This window comes from Rhinatrema bivittatum, chromosome 5 (genome assembly GCF_901001135.1).
Source record: "Rhinatrema bivittatum chromosome 5, aRhiBiv1.1, whole genome shotgun sequence".
Lineage (NCBI taxonomy): Eukaryota > Metazoa > Chordata > Amphibia > Gymnophiona > Rhinatrematidae > Rhinatrema > Rhinatrema bivittatum.
Window position 1 is genome coordinate 226,968,860 of NC_042619.1, and position 19,374 is coordinate 226,988,233.

The 19,374-nt window shown below is 44.7% G+C and overlaps 1 protein-coding gene across 1 annotated transcript in view; it reads right to left on the reverse strand.

The window, feature by feature from the left end:
• The window catches only part of SMPX (small muscle protein X-linked), a 75,755-nt gene that overhangs the window by 30,100 nt on the left and 26,281 nt on the right, over positions 1 to 19,374 (reverse strand). The window contains exons 3-4 of the mRNA XM_029603398.1: positions 16,581 to 16,667; positions 52 to 208 (exon numbers count right to left, since the gene is read on the reverse strand). Coding sequence (XP_029459258.1) covers positions 65 to 208; positions 16,581 to 16,667 — 231 coding nt within the window. The 3' untranslated portion in view covers positions 52 to 64. The remainder of the gene's footprint in view (positions 1 to 51; positions 209 to 16,580; positions 16,668 to 19,374) is intronic.

Below are 19,374 nucleotides of genomic sequence, written 5' to 3' on the forward strand. Positions count from 1 at the left end.
CTTTGAAAACTTACAGAATTCCTTTGGAAGGCGTCTTACACGCTCACTCACCTTTTCCTGGTCCCTACGGCTCTTCAGCTCTGGGGACAAATTTGAGTTCACTTCTTATATTCCTAATCTCTGACACATTAACTGCTGGCCCTGGGAGCTTCACTGCTCCTGGAAATGGCTTCTTCTCTTCTGTCTCGGAAGCAGGAACAGAACTACTCTGCAAAAACACAAGGAAGGAATTTTCAAATGAGTTACACGCGTAAATGTAACATACTATCATAGCAATTTTCAAAAGCCATTTACTCGTGTAAAGTGCACTTAACACATGTAAAACCCAATCAGGCCCTAAGGTTTTAAAAGTCTATCCATGAAAAGTTATATTAAAATTGAAACTTTTCCCAACTATCTGTCATTGGCTGACCTATGGGTTCTAACTCATGCACAAATTTTTTGTAGATGTGATATGTTTATTGGCCCAACATGAAAAGTATCCAGAGTCCGTTTATATGACCTTCTGAGGACAAATGTCAGACATCTGAAGAAGAAACCAAAAGGTAGATTAAATTTAACTTAAACATGTTACTATACTGAACTTTCAACACTGAATGAATATAAAAAGCTTAAGGAGGCTTCCAAAGCGTATGCACAGCATTTTTTTATTGATCAAAAAAACCCCTATAAAGTCCTTTCTCCAGTACCAACATTGTTACTAGTACCCTGTACTACAATTCATACCTGTTAACTGCATGGATTAAAATTCACTTTTTGCACATTCACTTATTACATTAACTCAGTATCCAGGCATCCTGCAATCCTCTACATGCATCACCATGCTCATAAAGTCACCAGCAATGAAGACTAGAAATGTAAAGAGCTCTTTCTCCAATGGTTTATGCTTATAAGCACGCATGTTATAAAATAGCCTGGCCGTGCGCATGTGTGCCAATTTTAAGTGATCATGGGCGCGCAAATTCCACTTCTACTGCTTAAGTCATGGGATTTTTATCAGTTCATCCACCAGTTCTCCCAGTTAAAAGCTAGGTCCTCCAACTCCCCCAGATTTAATAGCCTACTCTGCCCCCAGACCCTTTAAACCCCTCAGAAATGACTCTATCCTTTTATTTTATGACTTAGACCTCATTCATAGCAGAAGTAAAGTTACATGGCAGGGGACCTCAGCACGCACTGGTCTGCGTAAGGGTTTACAAATGCATCTCTTGGGCAGGCCTTGATATGCCCAGACCGTGCCCATTGCCCACTTTGGAAATTTTTGAGATGTGGACGCTGCAGCATTTATGCGCACATATGGGCACTTTTTAAAATATGGTTGGCGTATGCGAGCCTAACTTATTTGCAAATCCCCTGACTGATGCGCGTGCCAGGCTTTTAAAATTCACTTTTATGCACTTTACTAGCTTCTTTATATTCAATGAGAATTTTCAAGAGTTATACATGTAAATATAACATACTATCATAGCAATTTTCAAAAGCAGTTTATCCACATTAAATGCACTTAACATGGGTAAAACCTATTGACAATTCAATGGCACATGTTGTAGCAACTTTTAAAAACCCAGTTACACAGGTAAAGCAGAGTTGCTTACCTGTAACAGGTGTTCTCTGAGGACAGCAACATGTTAGTCCTCACACATGGGTGACATCATCAGATGGAGCTCAGATACGGAAAACTTATATCAAAGTTTCTAAAACTTTGACTAGGCACACTGAGCATACCCAGCATGCCATATACCATGCGTCCACGCGGGGTCCCTCTTCAGTCTTGTAACAGAATTACGATTAAAATAAAAAATAGGAGAAACCCAACTCCGCAGGGTGCTGGGTGGGTTTCATGAGGACTAACATTCTGCTGTCTTTGGAGAATACCTGTTATAGGTAAGCAACTCTGCTTTCTCTGAGAACAAGCAGGATGGTAGTCCTCAGACATGGGTGAATCCCTATCTACAGGCTGCTCCCCAACAAAAAAGGGTACCAACAGACACCTAACCAGTTGCCACAAGGCACAACAACATCGGTGCTGTTGGTAACAGAGGGGAGGACAGCCTGAACCCAAACAATGGGCTCTAGGTGGGAGAGTTGGGCTCTACACCAGAAACAGGTTCTGAAGGACAGATTGGCCAAACTTATTGTTGCATCAGCCATCCCTATCCAGACAGTAATGAGATGTGAATCAGTGGAGAGAACTCCATGTTGCACCCTTGCAGTGGAGAGAACTCCATGTTGCACCCTTGCAGGTCTTCTCCATGGAACTGCTTGCAAGTGGGCCACTGATGCTGCCATGGTTCTGACAGAATGAGCCTTGATATAACCCCCAAGATGCAGTCCCATCTGGGCATAACAGTGGGAGATGCAATCTGCTAGCCAGTTGGGATAGTGTCTGTTTGGCAATGCCCAACCTATTCTTATCAAAAGAAACAAAAAGTTGGGTGGACTGTCTATGGGATTCTGTCCGCTCCAGATGGAAGGTTAAGGCTCACTTGCAGAGCAAACTGTGCAGTGTTTGTTCTCCTTGGTGCAAATGGGGTCTGGGAAAGAATATTGGCAAGATGACTGACTAAGATGGAAATCTGTCACCACCTTAGGCAGGAATTTAGGGTGTGTATTCAAGACCAACCTGTTGTGATAAAACTTAGTATAAGGTGGATAAGTGACTAAGACCCGGAGCTTGCTGACCCTGCGCACTGAAGTGACCACCATCAAAAATATGACTTTCCAGGTCACAGGTGTGCAGCGACTCAAAAGGAGCTTTCATCAATTGAGCTAACACCACGTTGAGGACCTAAGACACAGCAGGAGGCCTTAGGGAAAGCTTCAATTGAAGCAGGCCCCGCATGAAAACGTACAACTACAGGCTGTACAGAGATGGATGTACCATTTACATCTTGGTGGTATGCGTCAAATGCATTAAGATGAACTCTAACAGAGTTGTTTTTTAAGCCAGCCTCTGATAGGTGTAGAAGCTAATCAAGCAGTTTTTGTGTGGGGCAGGAGAACGGATCTAGGGCCATCTACTCACACCACATGGAAAACCTCCTCCATTTCAGTCCATAGGACTTTCTAGTGGAAGGCTTTCTAGAAGCCACCAGGAGCTGAGACACATCCTCTAAAAGATCAAGCGGCTGCAGGATTAATCTCTCAACATCCAAGCTGTGAGCGACAAGGCCTGGAGGTTGAGATTCCGCAGCATGTCTTGGTTATTACGTGATGAGATCTGAGGAAGTCCCCAGACTGATCAGTCTCTGGATGGACAATTCTCGAAGGAGTGGAAACCAGACCTGTGTCAGCCAATGAGGGGCTATGAGAATCATAGTCCCTTTGTCCTGGTGAAGCTTCAAGACAGTCTTCGCCATTAAGGGAATCTGATGATATGCATACAGAAGACTCTTGCTCCAATGATGGGTGATGGCGTCCAAGGCTTGTTTTCCATCTGACCTGTGCAGGGAGCTGAACCAAGGCACCTTTTCTGTTGTAGGGGGACGCAAACAGATCTATGTCTGGGGCTCCCCCAGAGGCGGAATATCTGATTCGCTACTCCCTGGTCCAAGGACCACTTGTGGGGTCTGAAGGCTCGACTCAGCCTGTCTGCTACCACGTTCTCCATCCCAACCAGGTACATGGCCCTGAGCACCATCCCTTGGGACAGGGCCCACAACCATATCTTGATCGCTTCCTGACACAGGAGATACGATCCCGTGCCTCCCTGCTTGTTGACATACCACATGGCTACCTGGTTGTCTGTCTGGATCAGGACAACTTTGTTGGACAGCCGACCTCTGAAAGCCCATAGTGTGTACTGATCACCCGAAGCTCCAGGCAGTTGATTTGACAAGAACGTTCCTGAGCAGAGCAAAGACCCTGGGTACTAAGTCCATCTATATGAGCTTTCCACCCCAGGATAGAAGCATCCATGGTTAGGACAATTGGAGTGGGGAGATTCTGAAACAAGATCCCCTGTTCCAGATTGGAAAGTACCCACCACCAGGACAATGAGTCCCAGAGAGATGGGGTGACTCGGATGCAAGCCTGGAGGCTCTGGCACCACTGTAGCTTCAGGGACCATTGGGCTCTGCGCATTTGTAAACGTGCCAAGGGAGTAACATGGATGGTTACGGCCATATGGCTCAACAGACTCAACATGTGCCAGGCTGTCACCTGCTGGCTCTGTTTTTTTATTTATTTATTTGACAGTTTTTCTATACCATCGTTTGGAAGTACCATCACAACGGTTCACAAATCGGACAAGAAAAGTATAAAATAACAACACTATAATTTAAATTAATAGTAAGTAATACTAAAAAAATTCAAATTAATAATAAAATAACATCAAAAATAAAAACTTAAAATTGCATTGCATTAATTAAGAATTACTAAAAGAGCATAAAAAGAAAATAAAATACGGAGTAAAATCACAAAATGACTGGGAATGCATGTTTAATCTCTGCTGCAATGGTCACCAAGGCTACGGCCTTCTGGCAAGGCAGAAAGGCCTAGGGCTGAGCAGTGTCTAGCAGGGCTCCTATGAAGTCCTATTGAGGTCATGGGCTAAGATGGGACTTTGGGTAGTTGGGAATGAACCCTAGTGACTCCAACACCCAAATGGTCAAATACATGGACCTGATGGACCTTGCCTGAGGCCAGTCAATCATCCAGATATGAGAAGACATGCATTCCCAGTCATTTTGAGAAAACCCGTGGGGCAGACATGAGCCTGAACAGCAACACCTGGTATAGGAAGTGCTGTGTTCCTATCACAAATGAAGATACTTCCTGTGACTGGGGAAGACCTTGATATGAGCTTATGCGTCCTTTAGGTTGAGAAAGCATAGCTAGTCCCCTTTTTGCAAAAGGGGGAGCAAGGTGCCCAGGAAAACCATTTGAACTTTTCTCTTTTTAGGAACTTGTTCAAGGCCCTTAGGTCTAGAATGGAATGGAGTCCTCCTATTCTCTTTGGAATTAGGAAGTACCTGGAGTAGAATCCCCACTCTCTTTGGCCTGCTGGTATGGGCTTGACCGCTCTGGTCATTAAAAGGGAGGAGAGCTCCGCTAGTAGTACCTCCTGATGCGCTACCAGCCCCTAATATGAGCACGGAGGGCGATTTGGCAGGACACCCAATAGATTCAACTGGTACCCTTGGTGGACAATGGACAGAAACCACTGGTCTGAGGTTATACTGGGCCACTGGCTCACAAAGAACCACAGCATCTCCAGACCAGAGGGTCCATCATCTCGGGTATAGGCAACTGGTTTACGCTCCCTACTGTCTAGTCCAAACCCCGTCCCCATAGTTGACTAAAGAACTGGCTGGGGTTTAGAGGCTCTCTACTGCCTGGACTGCTGCTGGAGCCCTGATGGTGTTGACGGGAATGAGGAGGTGGAGGATAGTACTTCCTCTAGTGAAAGAAAGACATCCTTAGCCTGTGTCTCGACGGCCTCTTGGAAGAGGAGGATGGGTCCGGAGTATCTGCAGAGAGTTGTTGGAGGGTCTCATGGTGGTCCCGAAGTTGGGCCAGAGCATCCCTCACCCTATCTTCGAAGAGATTCTCTCTAATACACGGAACGTCAGCGAATCGTTCCTGTACCTCCGGTCAGAGATCTAAGGCCAATAGCCATGCCATTCTGCAGGCACTGATTCCTGCTGCAAAGTCTCTCGATGCCATTTTGAAAACATTTCTTACTCTAGAACCTTGTTCACCAGCGTCATGAAGGAGTCTTGCTGCTGTTGAGACAGCTACTCAGCCACCTCCTGCACCTGCTTCCAGATGTCCTGTGAGTATTAGCTCATGTAGAGCTGGTAGGCAGCATTGTGGGCAATAAGCATGGTACCTTGGAACACCTGCCTCCCATTAGTATCTATTGCTCTATGGTCCTTCCATGGGGGCACCAAGGAATGGGTCTGAGAGAGCTTGGCCCTTTTGGGATCAGATTCGAACACCACCGACTGGTGAGGCAGCTGACACTTATCAAATCCGGCAGCTTTCTGGATGATGTAGACCCTGTCCGCCTTTTTATTAACAGGAGGCATTGTGAGGGGGTGTTCCCAAATTTTCAGCAGCAACTCCTTAAGTGACTCATGTACTGGGACAGCTACAATCTCCTTAGGAGGCTCCACGAACTGGAGGATCTCAAACATTTTGTGCCTGGCATCCTCCTCTCTTAAAAGATGAAACAAGATGGCTTCCACCATCACCCTCACAAACACTGCAAAGGTCAAGTTCTCAGGCAAGGATTTCCTCCACAAATCTGGAGGAGAAAGGTCTGATGGGAGACCATCAGAGCCCTCAGAGGAGGACTCCATCAAATCATTCCCCCAGGGATCATAGGGACCCTCATCCTCACTGAATGCTACAGGGGATGGGGCCCTAGATGTTCGGCCTTTGTCCAGAGGTGCAGGCACCAGTAGAACTGGACAGGGGACTACAGGCCTTAGTGCCTCTTCTGACCTCGGTGGAGCTTCATCCTCAGAGGAACCAGCAACGACCACCATATCAGTAGGGGGAGGCCTTGGTGCCCCGCCGGACACAAGTGCTGACCCAAAAACTGGCACCAGCTGGGTCAGTAATGCACCAATAAGTACGTTGAGCTTCTCCAACAGTGGTAGGATGATGGGCAGCACCAGTTCCGGTGCCACAGGCCCGATGCCCTGCAGTTCCCGATCCACCACCATCTAGACTCAACGCTCTAGCTCCTCCTCAAACATTGCCGATACCAACACTGTCTGGGAGGAAGGAGCAGTGGCCAGATCTTCTTCTGACCCACAAGGTGGATAAGTGACTGGCACCAGGACTGGTGGAGACTGTCATGGACCCCTGGCACCGATAAAGGATGGGGTCTCCTCGCCATGGGGTCGCTTAAAGGGCATCAAATCAAAAGCCGGTGCATCCCCAAGACCAACACCATGCATTGTTGGGGACCGGTGCCGATGCTTCTTTGGCTTCCCTTGATGCTCGGCCCATTTTTTCTGTGGGGCCGAGGCTGAAGACGATAAATCCAGCGTCCTCAGCCCAGAGGAGATTGACAACGATAGGCCTCTGGTGCCCTTATCCGCCAATGGAACTGATGGTCCCGCCGATGTCGACGGTGTGGTGTCCATCTGTGCAGGTCCAAGGTCCATCAATGCCGATTGCTCAGACTTCTTTAACCCAAAAAACGGATTCATCTTATTGAGTCGAATCCGACAGTTTCTTCAGGGTAATTTGGGAGCACAAGTGACAACCCTGGATGTTATGCGATGCCCCCAGGCAGAGGACACAAAAGTTAAAAAAAAGTTAAAATTAAAAAAAAAATTTTAAATCAGCCCGCGACTCGCGGGTTGAAAACCAGATGCTCAATTTTGCTGGTTTCCGAACCCGTGGCTATCAGTGGGCTCGAGAACCAACGCCGGCAAAATTGAGTGTCGGCTGTCAAACCCGCTGACAGCCGCCGCTCCTGTCCAAAAAGAGGCGCTAGGAACACGCTAGTGTCCCTAGCGCCTCTTTTAACCGCGGGCCCTAATTTAAATATTTTGGTTTACTGAATCGCGCGCACAGGACACTGACCTGTGCACGCACCGGGAGAGCGGGCGCTCGCCTTTACTGTATTGGCCTGTCAGTTAGTTACTTCTTAATAAAAACCAATGTTGAATTTCAACTTTAATTCAAGAAATCTGATTCTTGGGAAAAAGAAAAAGCATCTATAAGAGAAACTCATAAACAGAACTTTAAGTTGTTGCTCAATGGTGTTGGTTATCCTTAATAACATGAAAGTGGATTATTGAGAATTATTATGCATAGAAGAGCATTGTTGTTACAATATGATGCTGGGGTGCTGATTTTTTAAGTGGGATACAGTACGATTGGTATGACTGAAGTATGAATGGTTTTTAATAAGGGTGATGGACTAATAATATGTGCAATATATTTATAAGGAATTTAATAAAAACATTTTCATTTGAAAAATTTGTTTGAAAGTAGTAAAAAAAATGTATTGGGGTTGTGCAATATATCTTTAGCATTACTGTGTAATTTTTTGTGCATATACCTGGAAATTCAATAGGTGCCAGTGTGCTTTGTTTTGCTATATATATATCCACACATACAAAAGGTATATGCACAAATTCTAAAGTTTTTGGATGGCAATTAACAGAAACATTTTTCATTAAAAATTAGTGGATGGTAATGGTGGGGTGGGCAGACCTATGATTATACAATTTCAGGCAGCGACAATGGTTGCAGTAATGCACATTGCCTATTAATATGATGGCCTTGTCTATATAAAATAATTTATTGTTGCATCAGTATATTATATCACAAACTAGAAGGATTATTTGTAGGCTTACAAATGATGTCACTGTGTTCTGGCAGTTCCCTCCCTCCTGAGCTTACAGTGCCTCCATGGTACAGATACTCAACAGTAAAATGATTTTGTTTCTTTCCTGACTGGGCGGTCAGTGTGCCACCCCTGCCCCAGTTTACTCACCCCTGATCTAAAGTACAACTGCAACATATACAGGATTCCCCATACTGAATGTCAACGTGCGTTAACTCTGTTTCACAGGGTTTGGCCTCAATGCCCATTTAATTCTTCAATCTGCTGCTATATATTATTATACTAGCATTAAACTATATCTGTATATCTGGACAGACACTTTTAGGTTAACTTAATGCTAACGATAACATTTCTTTTTATGCATCTGAAGAAGGGAGACAAACCAATACTGACACACAGTGGTGGATTATGATGCCGATGTTATTTTAAAGCCCCTAGACAACCTTGTGAAGGAGAAAGTTTCTGAATTATTGTTAGCAATGAAAAGGGTACCATCCTATAACCATTCTTTTAATGTCCCAAACAATGGTATATTTACACACACTCTTTGGATAATGGTCTTCTTTTGGAAAGAACAGATAGGCCTGTCGTTTTGAGTTGAGCTGCAGAGGCGTTTGAACTTACGCGCATAGGGCCAGATTTTCAAAAGCATTTGCATACTTAAAACTGTTTTACACATGTAAATGAGCTTTTGAAAACTACTACAATATATGTCATTGAGTGCCCTTAATGCAGGTAAATGGCTTTTAAAAATTGTTACATTGACATGCATAACTTCTTTGTAACTTATTTCCATTCTTTTGAAAATCAAAAAGTATGCATATTAATTTTCCTAAAAGAATTCTACACACAAATTAGCAGGTATAATCATATGGGGGAAAGTTTGGTGGGATAATTTTAAAAGTGAACATACATTACTAAATCCGTTTTGAAAATTGCATGCATTTGCCGATTTTCCTACATGGCCTGTTACAAAATTACCCTATTTATGTTACGTGCACAGTAAACTCCGTGGTAAGTTCCCTGCTGTCGCTGATTTTTTTTTCTTTTTTTTATGAAATCCTGCATCCATCCAGTGCTGTTAAGTCTCCAGTTACAATGGATGTTTGATTGCAGGGCAGACCATGTTACTGGAATGGGTGCATCGCTTTCTGTGCTGTCAACCATTTTAGGAAATCTCATAATTATCATCATAACATGAGATAAAAGCAGGTAAAATTAGCTTCACCTCTGTAAATCTGACACAATTTTCTTCATTTTTGATCAAAAAGACAGGATTTATGATACTGGGCAGATACACTCATAGAAACATAGAAATGATGGCAGAAAAGGACCAAATGATCCACCCAGTCTGCCCAACAAGCTTATACCAGTATCTGCTGCACTATGCAGATTACCCCTATGCTTATCAGTTTCCCAGACTGTAAAAGTTAGGGCCCTCAGATATAAAATTTAACCTAATTGGCACTCCAAATGCCACCCTTGCTTTGCTGGTAGCACCCAATATTGGCAGACTGTCTTGAACTTTTCATATGAACATAAGATATGCCATACTGGATCAGTCCAAGGGTCCACTAAGCCCAGTATCCCGTTTCCAACATGGCCAATCCATGTCGCAAGTACCCAAACATTAAATAGATCTCAAGCTACTATTCCTTATTGATTAATAGCAGTTTATGAACTTATCCTCTAGGAATTTATCCAAACTTTTTTTTTTTTATTTCTGCATTTTCAAATTATACAAGACATCAATCTTGATCAGAAATATGGGATAGAGTAGGAAAACAAGAACAAATAACATCATTAAGATAAAAGATGAAAAATACTTTAACATTCTCATACCCATAACAACAGTCCTCTTTATGAGGGGGATCCAATTCCCAACCCAAAGTAATATTTGCACAGAAGAAAAAAACAGTAATCCTATAGCAGTCTACTACCTATAGGGAACTACAGAGGTGGTTACACCTGGGGGTTACTGCCCACCCTAGGGGTCTTCCCAATCAAATATTGAGTTAACTGTGGGGGATCATAAAATATATATGAATTATTCTGATATTTAATCATGCACTTGGCATGGAAATTTCAAAAGGAAAATTCCCCCAAGTAACTGAACGTGCGGTCTCATCAAAAGAAATAATCTCCTTTTTTGAGTTTCCTTTCAGACATCTGAGAAAACTCTAACTTTACACTGAAGAAACAACTCTGATCTATGGCGAAAATAGAGTCTCATTTGTCAGGCTTAAGTGCTAGAGTCACATTAAGAGTAGATGGAACAGTCAGTTCTGTATCTGATGACTCCAATATCGTTGATAGATCCACATTTGGTTCCGCAGCCGGAATTAACGGTGTTATTCCCTCTGTTTGTCTGTCTTCTTCAGCTCTTTTAAGTTGCGGTAGATAGAATATCTCAGACACAGGAGGAATTAAATGTTCTGGGTCCTATAAAGTCTCCATCAAATATCTCCTGAACATTTCCGTAGGCGGTATTAAGGGGAACCGAGGGAAATTAATAAATCTTAAGTTCCTCTTTCTGACTGCATTCTCAAGATTTTCAATCCTTAGAGCCATAGTAACCTTTTCTTTGATCATTACAGACTATGTTTGTTGAATGGTACTCACTTGATTCCTCATGTCTGAAATTTGTTGACCCAGTTCATTCATAGTATTGGACAATGTTGAGACTTTTTCCTCCAGATCTTTATACTTTGATAGCATAGGAGAAAACTGCTGAAATACTGAGCTCCGAAAATCAACAATTGCTTCCCAGATAGTCTCCAGGGAAAACACCAAAGGCCTTTGCATCCCAGGTACCAATGGTGGTAGTTTTGATGAGGGTTCCTCTGGCCTGGCACTCTCAAGACCATCCTCTCGTGCATTGCTCCTACCCGGCTGTCCCAGAACGAACATTGGACACACTGCTACCGCCGCTGCTCCACCGTCCCCTGCAGGGAACGGCTCAACACTTCCCGTGTCAGTCGCAGACACCTCTGGCTCGCCAGCGTTTCTGGCGGTGGCAGGATTCCCGGGAGGTGCTCCCTCGACGGGGCTCAAAGGTGATAAAGAGCCTGGGAGAGAGAGAGGAGCTCAAATTCCCCTCCCCCACCCTCCAGCAGCTGAGTCCCCGACACTGAACTGCTACGCATAGCGTGGGCATCCATCGGGCCCGAAAAAGGAATCGTCGGGGGGCTGCAGGGATAGTCCCCACCTTAAGCTTCTGCTTTTTCCCCCATTCAGGAATCGGTAGAGGCAATCTTTTTTTAAAAATAAATGCCCGAGGGAGCCAAGACGCCACGCTTTGACTACTGATCCGCCATCTTGGATCTGCCCCTCCTATCCAAACCTTTTTTAAACCCAGTTACACTAACTACCTTAATCACATCCTCTGGCAATGAATTCCAGAGCTTAACTATGCGCTGAGTGAAAAAGAATTTTCTTTGATTTGTTTTAAATGAGCTACTTGCTAACTTCATGGAGTGTCCCTAATCCTATTATCCGAGAGAGTAAATAACTGATTTACACTAACCTGTTCAAGTTCTTTCATGATTTTGTAGACCTTTATCATATACTCCCACAGTCGTCTCTTCTCCAAACTGAACAGCCCTAACCTCTTTAGTTTTTCCTCATAGGGGAGCCATTCCATGCCCCTTATCATTTTGGTCGCCCTTCTCTGCACTCTCTCCAGTACAACTATATTGGTTTGGAGATGAGGTGACCAGTATTCAAGGTGTGGTCTCACCATGGAGCTATACAGATGCATTATGACATCCACCATTTTATTTTCCATTCCCTTCCTAATAATTTCTAACCTTCTGTTTGCCCACCACTGCACACTGAGTCAACGATTTCAATGAATTATCCACTATGACGTCTCGATCTCTTTCCTGGGTGGTAACTCCTAAGACAGAACCTAACATTGTGTAATTACAGCAAGGGTTATGTTATGATATTGAGGTGTTTGGTGGATTCTCAGGGGCAACAGTGATGTTATCTCCCACGGGGAGGAGCCCCATAGGGAACTGAAGCATCAGGCTAGACTCAGATGCACAAACATAGAGAATGTATCTTTTATTATACAGTTATTGTGGTCCACCAGAGGTGGCAGAAGAGAGTAGATAGATAGCAACAGTCTGTGATCCTTGGCGTAGGAGACCCATCCCACAATGGTGGTGTAAGGCCCCGATGCAGATGTCCAGTACGACATTATAGGAGAGACAGATTGGCAGATGTTATACACACTCCTTGTAGCTGAGTAGATAGAGTTCCCAGTGAGCAGTAGAGAGAGGATAGGTATCAACAGTCTGAGGTCCTTGGCAGAGGAGACCCGTTCCACAATGGTGGTGTAGGGTCCGATGCAGATGAACAGCGAGGAGCTGAAGATGGACAGACTGGAGAAGTAGTACTCACTCTCTGTAGCTGTAAGTAGGGTTCCAGCAGATCGAAGAATATGGAACAGGCACCAGGATAGACACACAGGCCCTCGAGGAGCGAGTACCTGTATCAGGATAGGCACCTGGAAATAAGCAAAGGGCCCCGAGGAGCGGGTACCCAGGTTAGTAGACCCCGAAGGGTGAAGGTGGCTTCCAGCAGAGTAAAAGCGGCAGAGCAGCTTCAGACCGGAGCAAATCCAATCTGTTGCTAACTCGGCGAGAGTCAGCAAATGGGCAACCTTTTGAAGGAGGAAGCAGTGACATCACTCGAGGGGGGACACCCCTGAGGTTTGTGCCAACACTGCTACAAGACGAGATGCATGCGTGCGCGCTCTAGGAGGCCTCAGGTCAACATGGCGGAACGCCGTGCCAGAGCCGCTCCGAGGAAGCCAGAGGGTGCGGCAAGGAGACACTACGGACGCCATTCTCCTGAGGCTTGTGGAGAAGGATGAAATAGAGGTGAGGCATGTCGGGCGAAGCCATCTAAGACTAATGGACACAACAGGTTATTTTTCCCCTATATGCATCACCTTGCACTTGTCCACATTAAATTTTATCTACCATTTGGAAGCCCAATCTTCCAGTCTTATAAGGACCTCCTGCAATTTATCACAATCCGCTTGAGATTTAACTACTCTGAATAATTTTGTGTCATCTGCAAATTTGATCACTTGTTGTACTCCTTTCCAGATCATTTATAAATATATTAAAAAGCACTGGTCCAAGTACAGACCCCTGAGGCACTCCACTCTTTATGTTTTTCCACTGTGAAAACAGACCATTTAATCTTGCTCTCTGTTTCCTGTCTTTTAACCAGTTTGCAGTCCACAAAAGGACATTGCTGTTGCGACCGTCGCTGCTTGACGTCTCCACTCTGCCCTCCTCACCTCTTTGGCGATTCCCTCTTGCTCAAGTGGAAGGTTGGCCGTCGCGGCGTCTCACTGCCGTCTTCCTCCGGCGTCCCCGGAGCGGCTCGGCGCTGCGATCCACCATGATTCACAAGGGCCTAAGGGCGCACGCGTGGCGCAGCCCCGACTGATGTACCAGCAGTGGCGCGAACCTCAGGGGCGTCCCCCTGAGATGACGTGATCAGTACTGGATATATAAGGTCTTAGAAATCGCTAACTAATGGAGTTAGCAAGGAAAGGAGTTAGCAAGGGAAGGAATTGAATAGGAGTTGGTTATGGACCAGTTTCGCTCTCTCCAAGCTACTCTGCCTCCTCGGACTTACCAGGGGTACCCGCTCCTCGGGGGCCTCGCTCTCTCTCTGTTTTTCAGGTCACAGTCAGGAACCAGCACTTGCTCCTCGAGGGCCCATGTTCCCGGACTGGTTGCTGAATACTCTTTCTGCCTGGAAGTCATCACTGCCTACTACACCAGTGAGTTATCTTCTCTTTCTCAGAGCTTTCCCTGGAACCAGGTACTCACTCCTCGAGGGCCTAACCTATTCCAACACCTGGACTACTTCTAGAGACTATTGTGTGAGTGTTACCATCAAGGCTCTGTTCCTGAACTCTGCATACCCTGCCTACTCACTATATTCAGTTTCTCTACAGCTCAGTTATCCAGGATCTCTGTTCCAGTATCTATGGGACTACAGCCCTGCCGGGCACTTCCAGCTCACTACTGCCACCTCTGGTAGTTCAATATACTGTTTAATAAAAGAACTAGTGTTCTTTTATTAAACAGTATATTGTTTAATAACCAGTGGTCCCTCTCGGGATCTTCCCCCCGGGGGTGTGGTCATCTGCCACAGGCCCAAGGATTCACCCACAACTACCTCAAACACCAATAATTGCCTTCTATCCCATGACTTTTTAGTTTTCTTAGAAGCCTCTCATTAGGGATTTTGTCGAATGCTTTCTGAAAATCCAAATACACCACATCTACTGGTTCACCTTTATCCACATGTTTATTCACCCCTTCAAAAAAATGTAGGAGATTTGTGAGGCAAGACTTCCCTTGGGTAAATCCATGCTGGCTGTGTCCCATCAAACCATGTCTATCTAAATGTTTTGTGATTTTATTCTTTATAACAGTTTCCCACTGGTCTGGCCACAGTGTCGGATCCCCGACAGATCAGTTAAGTGGGGGTTGGGAAATTTCCTGACCCCGGCAATATTTTTCGGGGGGGCTTGGGCCTTTACTCAGGTCTCAGCCAATGGCTTGGCATCAGGCCCAGGCCAGACCAGAGGTTTTAATCAAATTAAACAAATAGGATTCTTTTAATTTGGGGCTCTGAATTTGTTTTAGTGCCCCCCCCCCCCCCCCCCACCGAAAGAAACAAATTGGCCTTTGTTACATTTTTCAAATTCAGTTAAAATGAATGCACATCCCTTTAAAATTTCAGCATTCAAATATTAACCAAACTTTACTTCTAAATCATCATTTTTGTTTCAGGTGCTTCTTGATCACTGTTTTCATTTATTTTAAAACATTTGCTACCCACCCTTCCTACGTTTAGGGCAGGGTACAAAAAACACACACATTATTTAAAATACATAAAACAGGTATGACAGATTAAAACAAGACAGTTTATCTTCGACAGAGGCATAAATTAAAATCAAATTTAAGACATGCGACAATGTTGAAATATCATCATGATGCATAGGCATTTCGACCTAAGTGCGTTTTTTAACGCCTTTGTGAAAAATATGGGCTCTTTAATTGTTCTGACTTCAATAGGGAGGGCGTTCCAAAATAGGGGGCCAGCAATTGAAAAGGCTCGGTCCCTGGTCTCTTCAAGGTGTGCTATTTTGGGGGAGGGAACGTCGAGCAGGCTCTGGTTCGCTGATCTCAGGGCTTTTGTTGAGGTATGTATTTTTAAAATGGCTGTAATCCAAGGTGAGTTAATGTTATATAAGAGATTATGAATCATGATCGGTGATAGGTAACCAATGTAGGGATTCTAAGACCAGCATTATGTGACCACAAGGTTTTAATCATTTTCTTTATAAAGGAAATTGCCAGTCTCTCTTTTTTCCTTTTGCTTTTATCTTGACTAGATTGTAAGGTCTATGGAACATGTATTCTCTCTTATGTATATTTGTATGCTGCATAGATTTAATAGTGCTATGGGAAAGTTTAGGTATGATAGCAGTAGTAGTAGTAGTAGTATGTGAGTGAATGTATGTCCTTTCAATTGTTATTTCATAGAAGGGAAAAGGAGTTTTGCACCTTGTTACAGCAATCATGGCTGCCTTGCCTGCCCAGCCTGCTGATGGTAATGTTAAGTCTTTCCAAGGCAGTCCTTAAAAGCCATGTGTTGATTTCTGCAGAAGAAACCATGCAATTCTAAACTATGTCTGGCTATTGTCTTTACAGACCTCAAATATTAATATAGAAATGGAATTATTTTTAAATCTGAAAATGTTAAAAAGTGTTCCAGCTGGGCAAATAAAAGCTATTCCTCTAGCACATCTTCCTCATCTGAAAATAGGACGGCTGCAAAAGCAGTTATACCATTCTTACAGGACCCATCAGTAAACCATGTCAGGGAATCCTGTATTTCTGAATTTTGAATCTGAATCTCATTAGGTAAAGGAAGGGCTGTGATACCACACACACATGAGGTATTGAATCCACAGCTTGACAAAGCAGAGCTGCTTCAGTAGCAATCAGATTGTGTGGGAGTGAGCAGCTTCTGCAGCAATCCCCAAACCTGCAGAGTTGCAGAAAATAAAGGGCCTTTCATATAAATATTGCAGGAACCAAAAAGACTGTTTATATTCACTGCTGTGCAATACATGCAGACTGATGATTCTTAAAATGCCCATTCCCACAGGCTTTGACTGAACAGAAACAGCTGTCGTGGAAAGCTGGTCTTTTTCTCTTACCTCATCCACTTCTGGTGTAAACTCTTTTCTTTTGGGAGGCTGTCCAGCCCCTGGTCGAAATGCTCCCATTGGGATATTGATATTTGCCTGTAAAAGTGCAGTTAGAACTTAAAATGGACTCACAATATTACTGTATGAACTGGAACTATAAAACAATATACTTTATTTGAAACATTTCGGAGGGAATAGAATCTGATGGCATGCAGTTAGCAAGACATATATGCATGCCTCTGAAACCATACACAAAATATAAGTTTTAACAGGATATATTTCCTCTGGCATGTGCAACTCCATCCATGGTCTCTGAGTGACAAAGATCTGTTCTCATGAGCACCAGAAGAATATGGCGTGCAGCTACATCTCAAGACATCAGAAGAAGCAACCTCAGGAGAACCCTTATCAGCCTTATCTGTGAAACAAGTTCCCAGGGTTCACCTTCCAACTACAGCTAAAGGAAAATTGGTTCTTACCTGCTAATTTTCGTTCCTGTAATACCACAGATCAGTCCAGACAAGTGGGTTTATGCATCCCTACCAGCAGATGGAGGCAGAGAACAAAAAACTTTGAGGCATTGCTACATAACCGAGCATGCCACCTGCAATCCCTCAGTATTGACCTATACCCAAGCCAAAATTATATGGAATTCTCCCCTCCCAGCCTCCCCGACGAACTGCAAAAAACCCAGGGTTGGAATCCCCTGAACTGCAAAAACCCCAGGGTTGGAATCCCCTGAACTGGAAAACCTACACAAACCGCAAGGCCCAGAAGCCCTGGCAACTTTATAACTAAGAAACAAAAATACCCAGTAATCTTGTGCTCAAACCAATAACAAAGAAACAAACAGGATAAGAGACAATAATAATTTGAAAAGGTGGTCTTACACTGGCTTCCTGGCTTGCTGACACCCTTATTAGAGAGAAATATATTAAACATAGTTTAAATATTTTGCGCTTTTCCAATTATTATTATCTCTTATCCTGTTTGTTTGTTTGTTAACTATATAACTAAAACAACTTTACTGTTGCAGCAGTAATGACAAAGCAACACCGCACATCTGAGTTCCAGGAAGGTCAGTCTTTCGGCATCAATACCGGTGCAGGTCCCTGGACTGATCTGTGGTATTATAGGAATGAAAATTAGCAGGTAAGAACCAATTTTCCTTTCCTGAACATACCCAGATCAGTCCAGACAAGTGGGATGTACCAAAGCAACCCTAAACCAGGAGGGCACCCGAAAGACCCGCTCTCAATACACTTTCACCAAAGGCTGCATCCTCTGGCGCCCGAACATCCAAACGGTAATGTCTAGTGAAAGTATGCATGGAGGACCACACTGTGGCCCTACATATTTCCTTTGGAGTCACCAATTGACATTTGGCCCAAGAAGCCACCTGTGCTCTAGTACAGCGCTTCTCAACCGGTGTGTTGCGTCTCCCGGTGTCCCACTGCCCCATTGTACTTTCCTTCTCCCTTTTTCCAGCCCCCATGGGCCAATTGGAAGCCTCCTTTCTTCCTACCCCCACTGCCCAATGGGAAGCCTCCTTCATTCTGCCTACCCCGTGCAGGCCAATCGGACGCCTCCTCCCTTCTACCTGCCAGTGAGAGTAGGAAGAAGGGAGGAAGCCTTTGATTGGCCGGTGAGGCAGGCATCGCATAGCCCGGGGGTGGAGTGGGAGCAATGGCAGTGTTGAACCCAGATGAAGCAAGACTGCCAAAGGAGCCCATTCCTGTGGCGAAGAAGAGGAAAACCCGACCTCGATCAAGCAAGGCCACCCATGGGAGCCCATTCTCATGGCGGTGAAGAGGAAACCCGACCCCGACTGAGGCCACCATGGGAGCCCATCCCTGTGGTGGCGAAAAAAGAAGGCCCACCGGAGTAAAGCCACAGTAGAACTGGAGCCCATCCCTGCAGTGAAGGAAGAAGAAGTTTTTGGTGAGAGTTTGTGTGTGTGTAGGTGTGAATGAGTGCCTGGATGAGAGCTTTTGTGTCTGTGTGTGAATGGGTGCCTGGGTGAGAGCTGGTGTCTGTGGGTGTGAATGGATGCATGGGTGAGAGCTTGTGTCTGTGGGTGTGAATGGGTGAAAGCTTGTGTGTGTGGGTGCCTGGGTGAGAGCTTGTGTGTGTCGGTGTGAATGGAAGCCTGGATGAGAGCTGGTGTAAATGGGTGCTTGGGTGGGAGCTTGTGTGTGTGGGTGTGAATGGAATCCTGGGTGAGAGCTTGTGGGTGTGAATTGGTGCCTGGGTGAGAGCTGGTGTGAATGGGTGCGAGAGCATTTGTGTGTGATTGAGAGCTTGTATATAAGAGCATGAGTGTGATTGAGAGAGAGACTGGTCAGGAAGATGACTGGTGTGAGAGAGACCAAGACTGGTTGTGGGGTCTAACTGGGTGTGTGTGTGTGTGTGTGTGTGTGTGTGTGTGTGTGTGTCTGATTGTGGGCACTAAGGAAGAGGACTGTGAGAACAGAGCTTCAGCAGCCCTTGCTGCTTCTGGTGAGTGCTATTGGCCTGGAAGGGAAAGGAGTAGGAGAGTTGCTGGAGAGGGTAAGTAAAGTTGGCTTTTTAAATTTATTTTTCTTGATTGACTGCCATTTTACTTATTGGGTATTATGCGATGTCACACATCGCATAATGCGTTTTAAAGCCACTCAGAACCACACAACCCTTAGCAATATAGGCTGCCGAATTAGCCTCTATCAATCATCGGGCCAAAGTGGCTTTCGACACCTTCTCTCCTTTCTTCGCTCCACCGAACAGATCAAAAAGATGGTCTGACCTTTGGAAAGAATTAGTGACT